Source organism: Besnoitia besnoiti, chromosome II (assembly GCF_002563875.1).
Source record: "Besnoitia besnoiti strain Bb-Ger1 chromosome II, whole genome shotgun sequence".
NCBI lineage: Eukaryota > Apicomplexa > Conoidasida > Eucoccidiorida > Sarcocystidae > Besnoitia > Besnoitia besnoiti.
Genome location: NC_042357.1, coordinates 3,236,374 through 3,256,107, shown reverse-complemented (window position 1 = coordinate 3,256,107; position 19,734 = coordinate 3,236,374). Strand labels below are relative to the sequence as shown.

General features: G+C 65.6%; 2 protein-coding genes across 2 annotated transcripts; both read right to left on the bottom strand.

The window, feature by feature from the left end:
* Nucleotides 1-261: 261 nt before the first annotated feature.
* BESB_038050 (uncharacterized protein) lies at nucleotides 262-3,976 on the bottom strand (the record flags this gene model as incomplete). The annotated part of the gene is made up of 2 exons (XM_029362391.1): nucleotides 262-1,779; nucleotides 2,249-3,976. 2 exons carry the CDS (start codon nucleotides 3,974-3,976, stop codon nucleotides 262-264), a joined length of 3,246 nt encoding a protein of 1,081 aa, XP_029221356.1.
* A 345-nt stretch (nucleotides 3,977-4,321) lies between these two features.
* On the bottom strand, nucleotides 4,322-17,472 carry BESB_038040 (uncharacterized protein; the record flags this gene model as incomplete). The annotated part of the gene is made up of 7 exons (XM_029362390.1): nucleotides 4,322-11,460; nucleotides 12,018-12,702; nucleotides 13,238-13,739; nucleotides 14,301-15,536; nucleotides 15,570-15,793; nucleotides 16,289-16,905; nucleotides 17,256-17,472. 7 exons carry the CDS (start codon nucleotides 17,470-17,472, stop codon nucleotides 4,322-4,324), a joined length of 10,620 nt encoding a protein of 3,539 aa, XP_029221355.1.
* Nucleotides 17,473-19,734: the final 2,262 nt, after the last annotated feature.

The window sequence follows — 19,734 nt, the reverse complement described above, 5'->3', positions numbered from 1 at the left end:
CGTAACTCGCCCTCTAAACTATATTTGCGTTCATGTGATCCACCTTCGCGTCTCTCTTTAAGCGACGCCAGTCTTTGCCACTTGAGCGCCGTGGACGGCTTGGCATGCCTCTGTGGCCTCTTGTCTCCCTCGTCTCGCTGCATGCAACAGCCGAAACCTCAATGTCCGCGCCGCCCATCCGCGAACCCGGGCGATCCAGTCCTGCTCGCTTCGCGGTCTGCCGCGCCTCTGAGGGCGACTGAGGCCTCTCCCGCTCCCCAGCTATGCGAGACTCTGGAGAACGCTCCACACCAGTTCTCGCAGCGCCTCGTCGCCGTAGACCTCGTGCGGCGTTTCTGTTTCCGCCCCCGAGGCCTGCGGCGTCTGCGCGAGCTTCGCGTGCCAGAGGCGCAGCGCCTCGCAGACCGTCGGCTTGGCGAGTTTTCTCGCGTCCCCCATTCGCGGATCTGCGCAGAACGTAGTGAGCATCAGCTCGAGAAGCGCGCGGAAGGCGCGCCTCCAGGCGCAGGCGTCGCGGCCTGCGGTCGCCTCCTGTTCGCCTCCGAAGGCGTCCGCGTCCTCCTCGAACGCCTGGTCTGCGTCGCCGCCGTCTAAGCGACTCGCGAGGCGAACCTCGTCGGCGCCTGCGCTGGCCTCGGCGGCGTCCGCCGGGACGCCCTCGAGGAGCGAGGGGCGGAGCCGGCACGACAGCAGGAAGGCGGGCACTGCCCGGAACGAAGGCGAGGAGAGAAGGAGGAGTCGCGAGCTCTTGTAGAGGACGGCCGACGCAGCAAGCGACGGCGAAAGCGCTGAGCCCGCCGCGCAGCCCACAGTGGATGCGAGGAACTCGAGCAGCGCCGCGACCGAAGCCAGAGGCAAACTGGGAATTAGTAGCGCTTGCAAAAAGATCTCCATCGAGTCGCGGATCTCGCTCTGCGTGCTGTGCTGCCCCTTGATGATGAACTCCAACCGCGGCGAGTACAGCTCGCGCATCCGGCGCTCAGTCGTCTGCCGCAGAGCTGGCAACAGAACGCGCGAAGCGTGTGCGCCTGCAATTTCGTGCGGCGGCGAGTCTCCTCCGCCTCCGCAAGCAGCGAAATGCGGAGACGCGGCGAAGAGACAGGCGAGACTCCTGCGGTCCCCTGCGACGCCTGCGGTCGCGCAGACCGCCTGCAGACAGCGAAGACAGCCCACGAGTCGGACCTGGAGCGCGTGCGAAGGCCGCGCGCCCGAGCCGACGAACGGCGAGAACGGGGGCTTGTCCCGCGCGCCCTCTTCGGCGAGGGCGAACGGTGGTGGAGACGAAGTCTGGCGCTTCAGGGAGGCAGGGAGACTCCTGGTCGCGAACTCAGAAAGCAACGCGCGCACGTGGGCGCCAAGCTGCGCCGCCACTCGCAGCACGTCGGCGCGTTTTTCGTGCTTCGCGTTCAGGCCCGCGGCGACGACCGCCAGGAGCCTAAAAAGGCCCCGCGGAGACAGCGGAGACGCCGTCCCGCGGTCGCCCGCCTTCGCAGCGGAGCCGAGGACCGCAGTCGAGGAGGCAGACGACGAGGATGAAGACGCGGGCGAGGAAGAGAGAAACAGAACGTCTTTCTTCTCCAGCGCCTCCAGTGCCGCGTTGATCAAAGCGTCCAGAATCCCTGATTCAAGCAGACGCGCGCGGAGGCTGCAAAGCGACGAGAGAGGCGAAGAGAAGGACACATTTCCGGAGGTGTTCGCCAGGCGAAGCAAACGCGCGGAGAGCGCCTCAGAGCCCCTCGGGGCGGCGGCGACGAAGCATTGCTGCAGAAAGCCTAGGACCTGAAAGCGAAAAAGAAGAACAAAGGCTGACGCGAATGACGGCCCCACCGCGGGGTCTTGAAGGCATCCAACCCCAGAAGCCGAAAACGCAGCAGGCAGGAACGAGGCGCCGATATGCGCCAGGATAAGCACGGCAATGCTCTGCCAGCATACCTTGGGGGATGTCGATTCCGCGCGTGAGTCTATATATATATATATATGTTCATTTACATACACACATACATATATGCATACATAGATATATAATTCTCAAAACATATATGCACACGGATACACGTAACTACACCTACATGCATATACTCCTTGATACTCAGATCTCTAAGGGCGTTGCCGTAGTACGGGCAAGGCGACGCGCGCGGCTACCTCGCTGCTCTTGAGCGAAGCGCGCTTGAGACACTGCCTGCGCATACGCGGCAGCACAGGCTCCGCGAGACTGTCCAGCCTCGCCTTCGCTGGTCTGGGACCTTACCAAGAACAGGAGATGCTCCTGAACGCCCGCGAGCCGCCAGACGGCCTTCACAGCGCCCAGGGCGACGCCGTAAGGTGCGCCGCCTCGCTCTGAGAGAGCCTCGGCGAGGCCTTGTTCCCGGGGGTCGCGCCCTCCGGCTGTGCAGAGGCGCGACAGCAGAAGCAGAATCTGGGTCATTCGCCGGTAGACGAGCTCGCCGCAGCTCGCTGTGGTCGTCAGGTGCCGTCGCGTCAGCCGCCCCGCCGCGTCGGTCTCCGCGCCGTGCTCCCCCCTCGACCCAGACGGCCCCAGGCCCCGCTCGGGGGACGGCGGAGAGAGTCCGCCCCTCGGCCGGAGCGCCGCCGCCGCTTCGCCTTCGCCGTCGGCGCTCAGGCGCAGACGGTCTGAGGGAGAGCTGAGAACTCGGGACGCGCTCGCGTCCAGGAGGGCAACACGCGCCGGAAAGTCCCCTAGAAGGTCGCCTCCCTGGCTACGCTCTCTCTGTCCAGCGGCCTGCTTCTTCTGGGCGCTCGAAAGGACGCGGACGGAGGCCGCGTAGCTGAGCACTGCGCGGGCAGTCGAGCCGTGCGAGAGGACCTCGAGCTCTTCCAGCAGCTGCGCCGGAAGCAGCTCCGCAGCGGCGTCCTCGTCGGGCTCCACGTCGCCGGCGCGTGCGCCTCCATCCGCCGAAGCTGCCCGCGCGTGGAAAACGGCGAGGAGACCCGCGTCCCCGCCCCTGCGCGCGCGCGCCCGGGGGAAGAAGACGGGCAGGGCGAGGCGCCAGGAGACCGCGAAGGCCGTGTGGGGCGAGAGGACGCAGAGGAGGGACAGAGTTTCGAAGAGAAGATCCTCCATGTGCTGCCAGGCGAGACACGCAACATTAAAGTCGAACAGCCTCCGGCGCGGCGTCGGGAAGGCCTCCGCGGCGGAGCCTCCGCTCTCCACGCAGTGTGGTTCTGGCGCCGTCGCCGCTTCAAAGCCTCGTCGGGTGGTGGACGTGCTGCGTCGCCTCACAGACCCAACCGCAGGCGAAGTGGAAGCCGTCTGCGAAGCTCTCGGGTTGGGCATTCCAGAGAGCGACCCCCTCGTTGCGAAGCGGTGAGGCTGCGGAGGCGACGGAGAGGCGCCCCGATGCGCGCTGTCCCCGAAGATGCGGCTGGGCTCGCGCAACGCCGAGGGCGACACGTCTGGCTTCATCTTGTGAAAAAACGAAGAGGCTGTGCGCGCCACGCGCGCGCTGGCAATGGCGGATTCGAAGGGCAGCCATCTGTATGCGCTACTTGGCGCCGACGAGGTGTTCGCGACTCGTCGCGAGGAGCTCGAGACACACCGTCTGCGGCTCTCTGCGGCCTGCACAGTGGCGGAGGACGCCCGCCGCGACCCCGACGCAGAAAAACCGGGAGGCGTCGAGGGCGAGGGTAGCACCGCTTGGGCGCAGATGCTCGCCAGACAGTCCGTTGAGAGACGGCGAAGCAGGAGGATGGACAAGCGGTAAAACAGCGCCAAGCAGGTCTGCGAGGTAGGCTGAGGCGGCGAGGACGGCAAGCCGGCGGACGAGGAGACAGTGAACAGAAACCTAGTCGCAGACAACTGAGAAAGCACGAAGAGCGCCGACACCAGCGCCGTCACATTGGACAGCGTAGAGAGCGGAAGCAGGCAAGCCAGGCCCGGTAAACGCACTGTGGCCGCGGCGGAGGAAGCAGAAGGAGACGACGAAGACGGCGGGCAGACCGAGGCCTCAGCCGGCATCCGCGGCGAGGCAGCGTGGACTGGAGAGGCCGAACGGCAAGCCGGCGGCGCGCCACCCCGCCCGCCACTCGCCCCGGGCTTTTGCGAAGATCCGTCCTGAAGCAAACAGATGAGCAACTCCTTTACGGAAAAATAGATGTCTGTCGGTCGCAACAACGCGCGTCTGCGCGCGACGCCGACGCTCGCCCTTGCGCGGCCACAGAAAAACCCCGCAGCCTCCGGAGAAGTATGCGGCGGCTCTCGAGCCTTGCGTAGTATATGCAGAGCGTGCACGCAGAAGATCAGTCCAAGAATCGGCATTCATACACGCACACGTAGGTTGATATTACGGGAGGCTGTGGAAGATTAGAGAGCGCTCTTTCGAGTGGATACATCGTCTCTCGATTCGCCAGCTACGGTGCCTACCTGGATACAGTAAAGAATAAAGAGCCAAAGCGCGTCGGCGCTCCATAACTCTCGCCACGCAACTTCCTGCGCGACGCCTGCAGCCTCGCGCCTCGAGACGGGCCCTTGCCGCCCTCCGACGGCCCAGGGCTCCAAGGGGACGGCAGGGCGCGGGACGGGGACACGGTCGGCGCATCTCCGCTCGAATACGGCCGCGGCAGCGGGCGGGAGCGAGTCGAGCGCCTGGGGATGGAGAAGGCGAAACAGTCTGAGAAGTAGCTCGACGAGGAATCCGACCTGCGCGAGCAACTCGGTTGTCTCTCGAGCCCGGCGCGCCGCCAGCATGCAGCGCCCAGGAGCTGACGCATGCAAAATGCGAGACAAAGGGTACGCCGAAGACGCCGGTCTGCCCCCGGCGGAGGGCCTCGCTCTGTGCCTGCCCGTGGCGCCGCAGGATATCCCGTTTCGCCGGGCTCTCTCGTGTCTCTCGACAGCCACACAGCAGCAGGCGCCGTTGCCATGGTCGGTCAGGATGGAAAATCCACGTCTGAGGACGCCTTCAACCAGCATGCGAGCGTGCAGAAGCAGCGGCGACTCCGCACAAATGAGCTGAAAACTGTCGCGGTCTTTCGCGCCCGCTTCGAGGATCGATTCCAATGCCTCGAGGCCGGCAGCAACGGAGCGCGACCCCGCCGCACACGCCTCGTGCCCCTTGAGGCTGCCGCTCCCTGCGTTCCGAAGCGCGCCCTCCGCCGCCTCCTGGTCGCTCATGTCCCCTGGATCGGGTCTGACTGCGGCGACAAGCGCCTCCCACAGGCCCCAGCGCCGGCGCTCGAGTCCCGCCGCGCCCTCGAGGGACGCCGCCGGCCGCGAGCCCTCTCCGCGAGTGAACGCGTCTGTGGAGGGAGACCGGAGCCAAAGGCGAGGGTCAGTTGGCTCACGAGCAAGGAGAGAAACAACGGGTGCAGGCGACAGCGAGAGCGCGAGGCGAAACAGGCGTATCCCGGCTAGCTTGGCCTCCGCAGGGCGTGGGAAGAGGGCCCTCGGGGAAGGAGACAGCGCATAAGATATACCGCCGTCAAGCGGAAGGAAAAGCGGCAGAACTCCACACAAGAATCTCGGGCTGCAAAGCCAACTGTGTACAGCGTTCAGGCACGCCTCAAGCGCAACGACGTCCGCTTCTTCCTCCGGCTCCAATGGCTCTCGCTCGCCTCTGCCGCGCATCTCCTGATCTGATTCGGTCACCGCCGGGGGGTGTATGAGGCCGAGGGCATGGCGCCCTCCAGCACCATCCTCTTCTGTGAAACTGCGATGTTTCCCCGTAGTTGAAAACGTTTCTGCGCTGACGCTTGTGCGCGCGGCATGCTGCTTTTCGAATTCAAAATACGAGCCTAGCAGCTCCACTGCAGTGGAAAGGAACAGCGCCGCGGCGACGGACTCCGCGAGACTCTCGGGGCAGAGCGCGCAGAACCCCGCGGGCAGCGCTGTCCCTCGTGTGCACGCTTCGTCGGCGGCGCCGGCGACAGCCTTGGGCTCCAGGCCTGCTGTCTCCTCGGGCTCCACAAACACGGTTGCCCCTGAAGGGACCCTGGGCGGGTTCGCTGCAGGGTCCTGCGGGCACTCCCCGACCACACGTTGCACCGCCTCCGCGCTCGCGACAAGCAGAGACTGCCACGCATCCGGCGGAAGAGATGCGAGACGTGCAGAAGACGCCTGGGAAGTTGCAAGAGACTCCGACCGCGGCGACGCGCCCTTTGAAGCCAGAATCGAAGTGGCGCTCGGCGCCTCGTCCTCGTCCTGCGCCAGCGAAGTAAACGAACAGAGATCCGCGAGGAGACGCCACGCGGCTTCACGGACCTCGGGAGCGCTATCAGCCATCCAGTAGCTCGCTGCGTGCGCCCACGCAGACAACGCGGCTCGGCGGCTGGCGACCAGGGCTCCAGGTCGTCCTTCGCCGCGAGGGAGAGGCAGAATGACCGCTGTCGCTAGCCGAAGAGCCTGGGAGACAGGTCGCTTGCCTTGCAGAGAGACAACACGAAGCGACGCTGAAAAACGTGCGGAGGGAGACGCCGAAAGTGGGGCGCCCGCAAGGGTCTCCTCGAGGTCTGAGGCGCGCTCCGAGGTCTCTGCAGTCTGCAGGTGGAAAAGCAACTCCCTCTCTAGATACTCTCTGGACTGAGGCTCCCACTGACCACCAAGCCCCGAGTCGCCGCTGTCCTCGCGCGCGTCCCGGGCGGCGCGACCGCGTGTCTCCGCCTGTCTCTTCCGCGCGCGCTGCGTGGCGTGCGCAGAGCCAAGGATCTCCGAGGGCTGGCGGGCTTTTAGGGGCAACAAGAGGCACTCGGCGAGGTCGAAGGCCCGCCGGCGAAGAGTCGAGAGGTCGCCGGAGATGCGGAACAAGTCCGCGAAGAGGCGAGGGACATCCACGGTGCGGACGCAGCAGCAGAAACAGGAGCCCAACGGGCCCGATAGGTGCCCGTCCGCAGCTGCTGGCAGGAGACCGACGTCACACCATTGTACGCTCTGGCGCATAACGAGAGGCAGCAAGCGGAGAAGGAACTCGATGCAAGCCAAAAGGAGATCTAGCTCACGCACGCAGCTCGCTGCGCTCGCTCGCCGGCAAGTCTCAGGCGAACTCCAGGATGGAGGCTGACTGGCGGGCGCGCATGCTTCCCCTTGGAGATTGCCGTCGCCCGGGAGAGGAGACTCAGAGGCGCCATTCAGGCGGGCGTCTCTGTCCGTTCTCTCTCGATCGGCGAGGGGGGATGCGAGGGCAGCTGCGCGTCGGTCTTTCTCTTCCAGAACCTCAGCGAGTTGCGAGGCCTGGTCCGCCACAAACGGCAGAATGCGCTGCGCCGCCGCGTCCGCGAGGCTGGCGAGGGCAAGCCGCAGAGAAGGCGGCAAGTTCTCGCCATCCCACGGAGCAGAGCCCGTCGACCAGTTCGCAAGTCTCTCACTTTTCAGTCGCCTTCTTGCTGCGTCCCTCTCTGTAGATGTCCCCTTCCCCCCGCGCTCGAGAGCCAGGCGCCTCGCCCTGTCGCCCTTGCAGCACGTGGCGCCGCCGGCGGCCAGCGCCTCTTCGGATAGCACGCGAAGCAGCAAGTCGGCAGCCTTCACCGCCTCGAGAAAAGGAACGTCTGCGGGGTGAGAGACCCCCGCAATCTCCTCCTCGGCCTCGTTGCGCCAGACGCGTGCGAACCCGTCGTCGTCGCTGCGTTCCGCCTCTTCAGCGCTCAAACCACGCAGCAGCGAGCGCGCAGTCCGCAGAGGCGGCGGCTGCCGAACCAGCTGAAGCAAGAGAGAGAAGTACCGAGAATCTGGCTCGAGGAGCAACTGCGCGACGCGGGGCGTGAGGAGCAGATTCGAGCGCGCAAGACCCACGACCGGCAGCGGCGTCGCCCGCCATGAGCTGCCAGACGGGAGGGCGCCTGCGGCTGCGGCGCTCGCAGCGGAGACGAAGGAGTCGCCGCCGTCTCCCTCGGCTAGGGCGCTCAACTCACGCACGCTGTCGGGGAGCCTCAAGCTGAGGAATGGCGCTTCGCGGGCGAGCGCGACCTGCCGGGATCTCGAGAGTGCGAGGCCTTGCGTCTCCGCGAGCGACATGAGAAGCGCCGGCATCGCCCAAGGCGCAAGCGCCGAGTCCGCCGGAGACATCCCGTCGTCTCGCTCGTCGGCGCACCCGCCTGGCGTCTCTCTGTCGCCTTCGCGCGGCGCACAACCCGCCAGCGCCTGCGCCACAAGATCCACGAAGAATATCGGAAAGGCCTCGCGCCGGCTCTGCCTCCTGGGGCTGCAAACGTCTTTGGACCCGTCTCTTCCTGAACTGCCATCTCCAGCCCGCACCACACCCCATGCCGCCGCGTCACAGGCGTCGTCGACTCGCTCCCGGCTCTCCCCGCCGCCCTGTATCTCCCCGCGGCCATGTGTCTCTTCGGGAAGTTCACGCGACACATGAGGCGCCGGAGCGAGCGCGCCTGAGGCGAGGAGAGAGCCGACGTGCGCCCAGGCGTCTGCGGCGAGCTCGAAGGCGACGTTTTGCGGCCGCGCATCCCAGAAACACAGGCTGGCGGAGCGGAGCTGTACCTGTTTCAGAGGAAGCGGGAAGAGATACGTCTTGGTCACCCAGCAGGGGACGAGGAGCCGCAGCGCGCGGCCCTCGCCCTGCGCGGTCGCGGCCCGCGCGGGCGGAGCCCGAGCCGCCAGCCGCGCCGAGGCCCCAGGGAACGCCCACGAGGAGACCCGCGCCTCGCCGGGGGTCGCGGGGCGTGGCTCGAGGGGTGCGGCGGCCCCCCGCAGTCGGCTGGCGGGCGGCTCCGCGAGCAGGGGCGCCAGGCCGGGCTCCAGGGGGGAGAGCCGCGAGGCGAAGAGGAAGGTGTGAAAGGGCGAGAAGAGGAGGAGCCCGGCGAGCTGCATGCTGTGGAAGCAAACAGCGGCGGAGGCGGCCGCCGCCGGGGACAGCGCGAGTGCGCCCAGGATTCCTGAGGCGACCAGCTCGCTCTCGAGGTGCGCATGCAGCTGCAGCGACACCCTGCCGCGCGTGGGCAGGACAAGCAGGAAGACCCCAAAGAGACGCAACGCCTCTGCGAGGAGCTCGAGGACAATGGAAGACGTCCCGCCCACGGCCGACACTGCTTCGACGCAGAGCGCGAAAAACATCGAAAGCAGCGAAGGCAGCAGCTGGACAGAGGAAATCACCGACGTCGCCTGCGCGCCTGCGGCGTCGGGCGCGCGGCTGCCCAGAGAGAGTCTGCGGAGGGCAGCGCGCGTGGTCGCCAGGGAGCTCGCGCCTCTCAGGCCCTGCAGGGTGCCCGCCAGCCGCGCGCCGTCCCGCTCGTTCGGCCCCGGAGAGGCGTCGCGTGCGGCTGCGGCGCTCGCGGCCGCGCCCGAAGTCTCTCCAGCGCCGACCCCTGTGAAGAAATCGGGAGAGGCGAGAAAGCGGGCGCCTTCCGAGGGGCACGACGCGAGGTATACACTCAGGGCCTGGAGCGACTGGAGCTTCGTCTGGGCATCCAGTTTCGGGTTGGCTAACGCCCTCACCAGCACGTCGATCTCCGCCTGCCGCCACACGAGGTCGCGCACGACGAGGCGCTGCATCTCTTCGCGGCCCTGCGTCCGCCAGTGCGCGGCCGCGGTCCCCAGAGGATCCGCCGGCTCCCCCACCTCGCCCCGCGAAGCGGCCCGCGGGGCCCTCGCGTCTCTGGGTCCATTTCGCTGGCGGCCTTTTCGCTCTGCTTCGCCTCCACGTCCCCTCTCGCGCGCCGCCGCCGCGCCCGCGAGGGCCGCCGCGGCGCGTCGGGCGGGCGGCGAGCACGACGGCGAGAAGGCGAAGAAGGGCGAGGAGGCCGCCAGCGCTGCCGCCGCCGAGGCGAGGCCCTGGGCCTGCAGCCGGAGCGCCTCGCCCGCGTCCCTCCGCACCGCGGCCTGCACCGAGAAGAGGCGCCTGAGCAGCTGCGCAGCCGAGAAGCGCGCGAGAACGGCGACGCTGGCGCCGCCTTCCGCGGAGCCCGGCCATCTGGGCGGCCGCGAAGAAGATGGCGAAGAGGCGCATGCGTCCTCCGGAAGCGCGAGAAGCGGCGGAAGGAGGACGGGATCCCACAGGTCAACGAAGTCCAGCGCGCAGAGCGCCTCGGAGCAGAAGGCGCTGCGCGTCGAGATGTCGTCGTGGCTGCCGAAAAAACCGCCCACGCGCAGCAGGAAGGGCACCACGCGCGACTTGAGGAAGGCGCGCGCCGCGGGCGGGCCGCTGACGCACAGCTCGTAGATGAAGTCCGGCGAAAGCAGCAAAGACGCCAATGCAGGCGCAAACGCGGAGGGTGAAGAAACAAACGAAGGCGCCGCAGGCGAAGACGGTCGCGGAGAAGGGCCGTCGGCCGCCGGCGACGTCGCGTTCGCCAACGGAGACAGCCGGCGAGCGCCGGACGGAGAGAACGGAGGGAAGTCTAGGAGCATCTCGCTGACTCGCGAAAAGAAGACGGCCGCGACGCGAGAGTTTGGGCACGTAAGGAGCGCCAGAAGTGCGAGCAAACTGACCGACACGGGCAGCGACGGTGCAGCACACGTCCCGCGCAGGCGGGCGAGGGCTTGGAGGGCGGAGTGGAAAACGGCGTTCACGAGCGCGTGCAGAAGAACTCGAAGCCGCTCGTGGGCGTCCGCCGCGTCGCGTCGCCCCTCCGCGTCTTCTTCCTCTTCTTCTTCCGCACCGAAGCCGCTGGCGTCCGCGTGCGGACTCTGCGGCCGGCGAGGCCCTCGCGGGTTGCCCAGCAGAAACAGATACAGTGGAAAAAGCGCCGCGCCCGCGGCAGCGGGGGCCGTGTCCTGCGAGACGCCGGGTGGCGGAGAAGCGCCACACGCAGCAGGCGCTCGCTTCGGCGACGGCACCCTCGCGGCGCGCTGTCCGCCTGACGCGTTTTCGCTGTCTCTCCAGCTTGTGAAGGTGCAGGAGGAGATAAAGGGAAGAAGGGCACGAACGTTTTCGAAACTCTGGTGCCGTGCCTGGAAGCATGCGACGACAGCCTCGGCGAAGGCCTCGCTGAAGGATGCACGAGGCGCGTCCACACTTTCTTGTGGCAACCTGCCTCCGATGAACGCCTTGTCGAGGGTCTCCGCATGCGCCGGTCTCCCTCCGTCTGGCTGTTGGCTGTCTTCTTCGCGTCTGGGCGCCTCCGCGCGCGCGAGTTGGGGAGCGCAGGTCCACGCGGGCGGACCCCCGCCGCCGAGTTGGAGCCAGAGCGCAAGAAGCGCGTCGATCATGAGCGAGGCGTGGAAGAACGCTTTCCCCGAAGAAAAGGCGCACTTGGTGTCTCCGGCCGGCGCCTGGCACCCAGCCGCGCACAGGGCCTCTGCGGCGGAAGCAGGCGACGACGGAAACGCCTCACGCAGCCCGTCGCCGCGGCTCTCGGCGTCGAGTCTCGCTGATCTCGCGCAACAGGCGGTGAAGAGAGGCTGGAGGAGAAGAGGCACGAGACGCGAGCGAGCGAAGAGGACGTTGCTTCGCAACAGGAAGAAGAGGAGATGCGGAAGGAGGCGAGATTCCGCCAGCCAGGTCAGTCGGAGCGGCGCCGGGATCGAGGCGAGCGCGAGCCAGAAAATGTCTAAAAAAGCTGAGGAACGCAGACGCACAAACACCGGAGCGCGATTCTCCAACAAGCGACACTGAACGCGGAGCTCCGTTCATGACACGGAATGGAAAGAGACGGCCGAGTCAGACAGACTCCCAAGGACTACGGCGAAGACAGGGATTCACCGAACGCGACAGGAACAAACTGCAACGCGACTGGGTTCTTGGAGTTATGCTGCCTCGCTCAGCACATGCAGTGAGCAAAAGCTAGGCAACCCAGAAGGCCTCACAAAGCGCGAATCCTGCGAGGCAGGCGAGGCAGGTCACACTGACTCGCCGCGGAATCCGCTCGAATGAAGTATGCGTGGCGAGCCGCGACTCCAGAATGCCGATGCCTCCTTCAAAGGACCTCGAAACCTTCTGCCTGGCAGGCTGGCGGCTCTCAGGGGCCTTCTGCAGCCTCTCACTGGCCTGCACTCTCGCACCACACCTCGCGTGAGACGGGGGGCGAGGAGACAAGCGCCAAGTGCCGCGCCGCGGCGGCGGTTCAGGGCGAGCCGCTCTCCGCGCACAGTGCGACCCAACCCTCAAGCTGCTCACTGTCTTGCTCGGGCGTCAACGCAGAGGCCGTAGAGACTTGAAGCGTTCCTTCCTCGTCTCCTGAGTCGCCGAAGGTCTCTGTCCTTCCCCTCGCGACCCTCGTCGGGTCTTCAGGCCCTTCGCCGGAGCCGCCCACGGCGGGCACTCTCTCCAGGAGGAGCTTCATCTCGCCTGCGATCTTCCGCCGAGAGACAGTCGTCGCCGTCGCTGCCTCGGCGACCGGTGCGAATCGGTCTCGCTCCTGCGGGAAATACCTCTCTGCCGCTCTGCGCAAGAGCGCGCCGACGTGCGCAGCCTCCTCCGCCGCAAAGAGCGACGGCCTCTCCTCAGCGGGAGACTCCGAGGCCTCCGCGGGCGCCGCATCGCCGGCCGCCAGGCGCGACGAAGGCCGCGGTTCCTCTGCGGGTAGGCGCTTCAGGAAGAGGCGGTGAACCTGCAAACACAGCGCGAGGAGGCGGCGGATTTGCGGCAGGGCCTCAGGCTCCGTCAGCGCCGACGCGAAGGCCCGCGTCACCAGCGAGGCAAGCAGCGCGCGACAGGGGAAGTCCGCGCAGCAGCCGCAGCGCAGGGGAGAAGACGCCGAGGTGCGAGGAGACACGGAGGCAGCTGAGAAGGGCACGACCGGTTGCCCCGCGAGAGGCAGACCGCCGCCCCGAGGCGAGGCACACGAGGCGACACTTAAAACCTGCGCAGAGACACCAAACAGCAGAACGCAACACGCGCGGGGGTACCGCCTGCGGGCGTCCTCAGAAACCGTCAGGAAAAGGCTCGCGGAAAAGAAGAGAGAGGACAATGGAGGGTGGAAAAGAAGAGTCAGATTCGACGGCTGCACCGTGCGCGCAAACAGAGTTCGCACTCCAGGGCCTGCGAGAAGCGACCCCTTCTGCACGCACGCATGTAGGGGTCAGGGGACAGCAGGTCTTACGAGGGGCGAGGAGCGGGTGGACGGCCAGGAGGCGCCCATCGATGAGCCAGAAGGAAGGCATGCGCGGAGAACTCCGCACAGGCAGTCCGCCAGCCGAGTGAAGAGGACAGTTAAGAATGCAGAGACTTAAGCAGAGAGGCACGCAAGATAAGTTCGTCGACTGCTCGGAGCCAGCCGGGCACTGAGGAGTGGCAGCCTTCTACCGCCTCAACGTCTCTGAAGAGTCTGCAGCGATGCGATTCGGAGAGGCGAGCAACGACGACGCACGAGGGCCTTGACAGCTAGCTCGGCATACCTCCCTCAAATTTTCGAGTGTGGCGTTTGCGGCGCGGAGAAGCGAAGGAATGCATTCCTTCTCGTGTCCGTTTCGTCTTCTCACGCTGCCGAGGTGCAGCCAGCTGGTCTGCGGCCCCTCTCCGCTCGCCTGGCGAAACAGAGACACCGAGGCGAACCCCACACCGCCGCCCCCTGTCTCCTCTAGGGCGTCTCCGGCGTTCGCCAGCGCCTGACCCAGGGCCTGGAGGAGACAGGCCGGCGGGGCCAGCGCGAGGGCCTGCTTTCGCCTCTTGAGTTGAGAGGGCGCGAGGGCGCGAAAGGAGAACAAAGAAGACGCCGGTGACGAGCTGAATGACGAGGGCGACCAGGGCGACGCAGCGAGTCTCTCGTGCTGACGCCAGAGAGAGCGGGAAACAGCGAGCCGCGCGACGGGATGCAGGTCAGGAAGCACATCGACAGGAAGACACGTCGCGAGGCGGATGGCGTCCGCAGAAGGCAAGGAAGGCGCAGAGAACGCCTCGCTGCGGAGGAAAACGGAATTATCATGGCACAGAGACAAGCGGATGAGGCTCATCCGCCACAAGGGCCTCGAGAAGCCAGAGGGAGCGAGGCGTCGAGACATGCAAGAAGCGTCAAAGCAAACGGGTGCCTTCGACAGTAAACAGAGACGCGGCAGCCAGCAGGCCTGGCTTTTTCGGCGACAGTGAGAAGAAACGGAGGAAGCCCATGTGCAGGAATAGGCAGGCCTAGCATCTGATCGCGTGCGCGGAATCCGCCCGAGACCGAATCTTGTGTCTGCGACTCTTGGGGAGTCGGCAGAGCCCCGCGCGGCGACCTGAAGCTCGACAAATCGTCACGTTTCTCGCTTCACGACGAGAGACAGGCAAGCGTACGCCAGGCAAGCAAGGCTCGAGGCGGGGGCTGACCTCCCCTCCGATGCGTCTGCGTGAACCCTCGCCGCTACCCCGGCTAAAGCGGCCAGCGAAATCTAGAGGATCTCTCTGAAGCTGTGCACAGAATCGGGACGCTGTTAATCTGTCACGCGGCTCTGCGTCTTTCGCGGTTTTGCCGTTCCCACCTACCACAGACTCTGCAGGAGCTCGACGTCAGACGCGTGGACGCCCCGCGTCTCACTGGCTTCCTCGCCAGCGCAGCGCGTCTGCGAGCCTCTCCAGTCGCGAGCGGCGCGCCCTCTTTCTCCGCGTTCGTCGCACGCTCTGCGCCCCCCTACGCCGCGAGGCTTCCTCAGCGAGTCCGCAGCCGCGTCTAAACCGGCCGTCGCCTCCCCCCGCCTCCCGAGCCCGCCCTCCGCCCCGAGGACCGCGCCGCGGGCCGCGGCAGGCGACGCTGCGCGAGCCCGGCGAGGCGATAGCGGAGAGGCGGAGGGCTCCGCCGAAGCTGGAAGTGCGGAGGTACGGGGCGAGACGCCCGCAGAGGGCTGCTCCAGTCGCAGGTAGCCGCGAGACTCTGAGGCCGGCAAGGCCCCGCCTTCTTGCTCGAGTGCCCTGTCTCCACGCTCGCCGTAGGTAGCCGGCGACGCAGGTGCAGGGACCGCGCACAGAGTGAACGAGCTGTCGGGCACTTTGAGAAAAAGGGGCGAGACGGGGCACGAAGAGGCGGCCGAGGAGGGCGTCGCAGCAGCCGACGGAGAGGAGAGGGCGCGGAGGGCCCGCCTGGGGGCTCGCGGGCTGCTGTCGCGGGTCTCGCCCCGCGGGGTCGAAGAGCCCGATGTGCGGCGAGAGTCTTCGGGGCGACAGGCGAGAATCCGCGGGTCGTGGACGATAGCGGGAACCACACTCCTCGGCGCCGGGCGAGCCGCCACGCATAGAGACACTTGTCCCGCAGTGCCGGCATCTCCCCCCCTCTCCGCGCTGCGACTGCCGTTGCCGGCGAGGAACTCATCGGGGCGGGCGGCCCCCCACTCCGCACGGGCGCCGAGGCCGCGGGCCTCCGCCAGGCCTGCGCGCGAGGGAGCCGCGCTCGAGCCGGTCGACGGCAGAGCGCAGGGCGAGGGCCCCTGCGACGCCGCGGGTGGAGGCGCACCATCCGAAGGCAGAGGCGGGTGGCTATCGCGATGCGCGGGCGCGCGCGACGCTGGGAACGCAGCCGCGGCTAGGCGAGGCGCTTCGGCGAAGGCGGAGGCATCGGAGACAGCGGAGGACGCGCCGCCCGCGCCGCTCGCGCCGGCGCAGCCTCCCGTAGGCGTGGGATACGCCTGTACATTTGCGGCGCCCTGGGCCCACATGCGGTTGGCGCCAATCGCGCCCGACGGGGCTGTACAGAGGAGGAGGGAAGGAGACACCAGGGCCCTCGCGGGGCTCTGCGACTCCCAGCCCCGCCACCGCGGCGACTCTCGCGCAGGCGACAGAGTGAGCAAAGTCTGGAGGACTTCAGTCACGGTGGGCGCGAGGGCGGGGTGTGGAGTTCGAAACAACGGCGGACTGCAAAGAGTTTCCACGTCGTTTACCCTGGAAGCCTGACTTCTTCTCGACGCCTCCAACAGGCGCGAGAGGAGCCTGTTCAGGTGCGCGACCATCCCCAGGCCGTGGAAGGCCGGGAGATACTGCGAGTCCATCTGAAAGTAGACACAAGAACTCAAACGAACACGCCAGTCGAGAGGCGAGACGCTACACGTGAAAGTCTTGCAGTCATAAGGAACTTGGATGTCGGAATCGCTTAAAAACTGGTGTCACTTTCAGTATTCTGGAGAGTAGAATGTCTTTATGTATTCGAGTTGAGTGAGCACGTACAATTTTTCGAATTTACGGTACGCTTCTGAGAGACGATTATACGTCTCCTCGCGGAACGAGCCGCCAACGTCGAACGAGACTCTCAGGCATCAAATGTGGATCTGAGACATGCGCGAGCGAGTCTAACGCGACCAACGGAAGCCTCTGCAGAACAGGGCGAGACAACGAGGCGGCGGAAAGGCGCTTCGCCCGTCCGCGCCCGCTGCCGCTCCTGGACGCCTCGTGACTTTCCTTCCGGTGCGTCAAAGTGCCGATGTGTGACGCGAGCGCCGTTCTCCAGGGCTCTTCAGAGGGCCTGTCGCCTAACTAACTTAACTGACCTCGCAGAGCGCTTTGACGAGTTGGAGGCCTTGCAGCAGAGCGTCCTGGTTCTCTTCTTCTTCTCGCGCCCCCAACGCCACCTCGTCGTCACGGGCGACTTCAGCGGTTGCGGCGGTCGCGGCGAGGCCGTTTGTTTCCACGCCTCTTTGGACGAGGCGAGCGAGCGCGGCAGCCAGCGCGTGGTGCAGCCACGTGCGCGACGCGCACACGGGCGAGTCGCAGCCGGAGACAGCGTCCCGCCGCGGCGGGGGTTGCCTGTCCCCCCGCGGGCCTTCGCCGCTGCCCCCTGCGTCTCCTGCCCGCACCCTTCCTGCGTGTCTGTGAAGCGCGGCGTTCGCGGCATCGGCGTCGTTCTCGCAGGATGCGCCCGTCGCCGGACAGACATCCCCTCTCTCGCCCGCCCCCTGCGCCTCGCGCCGGGCGCCTCCCTGCGCGTCAGATTCTCCTTCAAAGTCGCGTCTTTCCGGTGAGACCGACGCGCGAGAGAAAGGGCCCTTCGACGCGCCGGTCGTCGGGGCGCGGGTGCAGCGGCACCCGCGGCGCGTGGCCTCGTAAAGCCGGAGCTTCGCCGCCAAGCCCCGAACCGCGCGCCGGTACGCAGACGGGCGCCCGCTTTCTGCAAAGAGAAGAGAAGTGGCGACAGCCTGGACCCTGATAACTCCACACGCGAGATAAAAACACCCCGCTGGACACGTGGCGCTCTACAAAACGCGGCCGATTTTCAGTGATTCCGGCGCGCACGCATCAACGACATCCACTCTCCGAAGGGGTGGCGTATGCAAGTATATATATATATATATATATATATAAATTTATAAATATATATGTCAGGCGTGGGGTGGTGCAAGGCGTGTGTGGACGTGAACTCTTTACCATCCTCGGACGCAAATGCGTGGATTCAAAACAGTCTCGTGCGACAAGCGGACGAGTGCAGGGAGGGGGAAAGTGCGTTCGTTTTCTCCTTACCGACGCTGCGAATCAGGGCCGCGAGTCGATTGACCTCCTCGCCCTCTCCGGGGGAGGGCGCGCCGCAGTGGGCTCCATAGACGGGACAGGAGGCCTCCGAGCCCGCAGCGAAGCCGCAGACCTCGCTGCCGGTCACCTCGCGAGCCGCAGCCGCCTCCTCAGCCTCGTGCCTGGGGCTGGACTCCGGAAGGAGCGAAGAAACCAGGGGAGGCGCCATGGAGAGAGAAAGACGGACGTAAAGGCGCTACGGTTCGCGAGTCGAGGCCATCGGGGTAAGCAGAGAGAAGAGGAAACAATCTAGGAACTGCGTGTGAGCGCCTGAGCCTCGAGAGGAGACTGCCAGAAGAGAAGAGAAAGGAAAGAGAAAAGAGAAGAGATATATTTTGACGAGCCTGAGCCTGAGGCACTGCGGCACGGGGAAGAACGTGCCTCAGGAGCCCAGACCTAGATTTAAGCCCGCAAATGCGCAGGGGGACTCCAGAGGGAGGAGCAGCCGGCAGGTGCGAAGAGAAAAGGTAGCGAGCGAAACGAGATGGAGATGACCGGCGAAAAACTTCCGCGCAGAGGGCGAGCCAAGGGGCGGAGGCCAAACAACGAAGGGAAGAAGGTGAAAAAAGACGAGGGGAGCTGGCGGACAGAAAACGGGAAACAGATGGAGTAGAAGGCGGATACATCCATCAGAAGAGAAGAGGAAACGCCGCGAGGGAAGCCAGCGACGAACTCCGGCGGAGACTGAGGGCGAGTCGATGTGTGTGCGCTGTCGATGGAGGTTGGACAAGCGGAGCGGTCCAGGGGAATCAGAAAAACGAATTCAAAAGTGAACAGGGCTCCCAATCACGGCGAAAAACGCATTCAAGAAGAACGGAAAACTGAGGAAAGGCAGCCACTTCGCTTCAGCCCAGAATGACTCCGCACACGGTGTCTTGATTTCGTGCACGAAACGCCTTGCTGTGGCAGGGGGTTTAAGGAGATTTTGCCGCCTCGTCGGGCTCAGAAAGCGCTAAAAGATCCAAAATACCTCTCCTCCGCCATCGTTTCCCGTGACGAAGAAAGAAGGACTGGGAGTGAGGGGTAAACTGCAGGCGAAAAGAAGCAGGAGAAAAGGAGGGAGAAAAAAGCGACAAGGCCTCGAGGGTGCTCGCCACAGGGTGGTGGTAGACGACTGCGCATAGAGTCGCTAGTTCGATTCCGCACGTGAGATGCGGCGGACAACAAAAAATACTCAAATGGGCAGGAATTTAAGCAGGTCGTCTCGCGATAATGCTGTCTGGAGACGCTTCTAAAGCGACGAAACGCACTTCGTGCCTAGGAGACAGAGAGCGCTGCCTTCTGGTCGTCGCGCTGCTTCGCGAAGTCGACGCGCTGTCTTCATCTCAGTCTAGCTGCGAGAACAGAAAAGGATGCCGGGGGGCATGCAAAGAACCCGGCAACGCCATCAAGGCTGAGAACGGGCGGCACGATGCGCAGGGAGGGGCGACCGACCGCCTTAGACTCTGCCGAACGTGTATAGGCTCTAGAGGCGGAGCTAGAAGGCACTCAAGAGGCGGCAGGCACATAGCGATCTGCGGAGCCATAGCTACGCAGGCACACGCTGCGACATATAGTATGTGTTGTCGCTCTGCAGAGGCGCCCGAGGCGCGTGAAGTCGGCCGCGTACTCATGCATTTGCGTGCGGGTCTGCAAGGAGGCTTACTGCATGCGCACACGCGACAAAGTGAGCTGTAGACAGAGACGCCCTTCCCCCTCGCCCTCCCCTCCCCCTCCCCCCCCCCCCCCCTCTTGCACAGTTCATTGGCATCCGAAATGCGAAACAGAACGCACAGGGCGTTTGATATCGTATTCCGCGAGAGCCAGCCTGTCTGCATATTAGTTCCTCCTCACACACGCGTATTTCTTGATCGCCTCCAGCTCCACTGGCTCCGGTCACACAGGGATTTCGCAAGGGCGGCCTCTGGTGGCGTGCCTCGCGCACATGCGTGTTGTGCCCACTCCAGTTGAGCCTCGCTAAGATGCCTCCTCTTGGTAGCCATGAATTCTTTGAAGACACGCGTCGAGATGGGCAGGGACAGCATGAGCGGGCTCGAAGTCGTTCTGTTGTCCTGTCAACCGGGCGTAGGGGGTCGGGGGGTGGGGGTGATGGGGGAGCGCACCGTTTTGCAGGGGCTTCGTGCCATCGCGACGCAACTCTGCTCAGCGAGCGAGCGAAGCCCTTCTCGCTTTCGCTATTTCGAGGCCTTCGTAGGCTGTCAGTCTGCTCCATGAGGTAACATCGAGGCACTCAGGTTAGTCGCCGTTGCAGGCGAGGACCTGTTCGCTACCACAGCGCCTGGGGGGTTTGTACCGGTCCTAAATGCCCTCTGTTTTTCGTTTTCCGGGAAACTGCAGCACGCACCCCAGCATAGACGCTGCGTGACCTGGAATAGAAGTTTGTGGGAATCGCATCTAGTTCGTGAGGTCAGGCTCGCATCCGTGGGGTTGT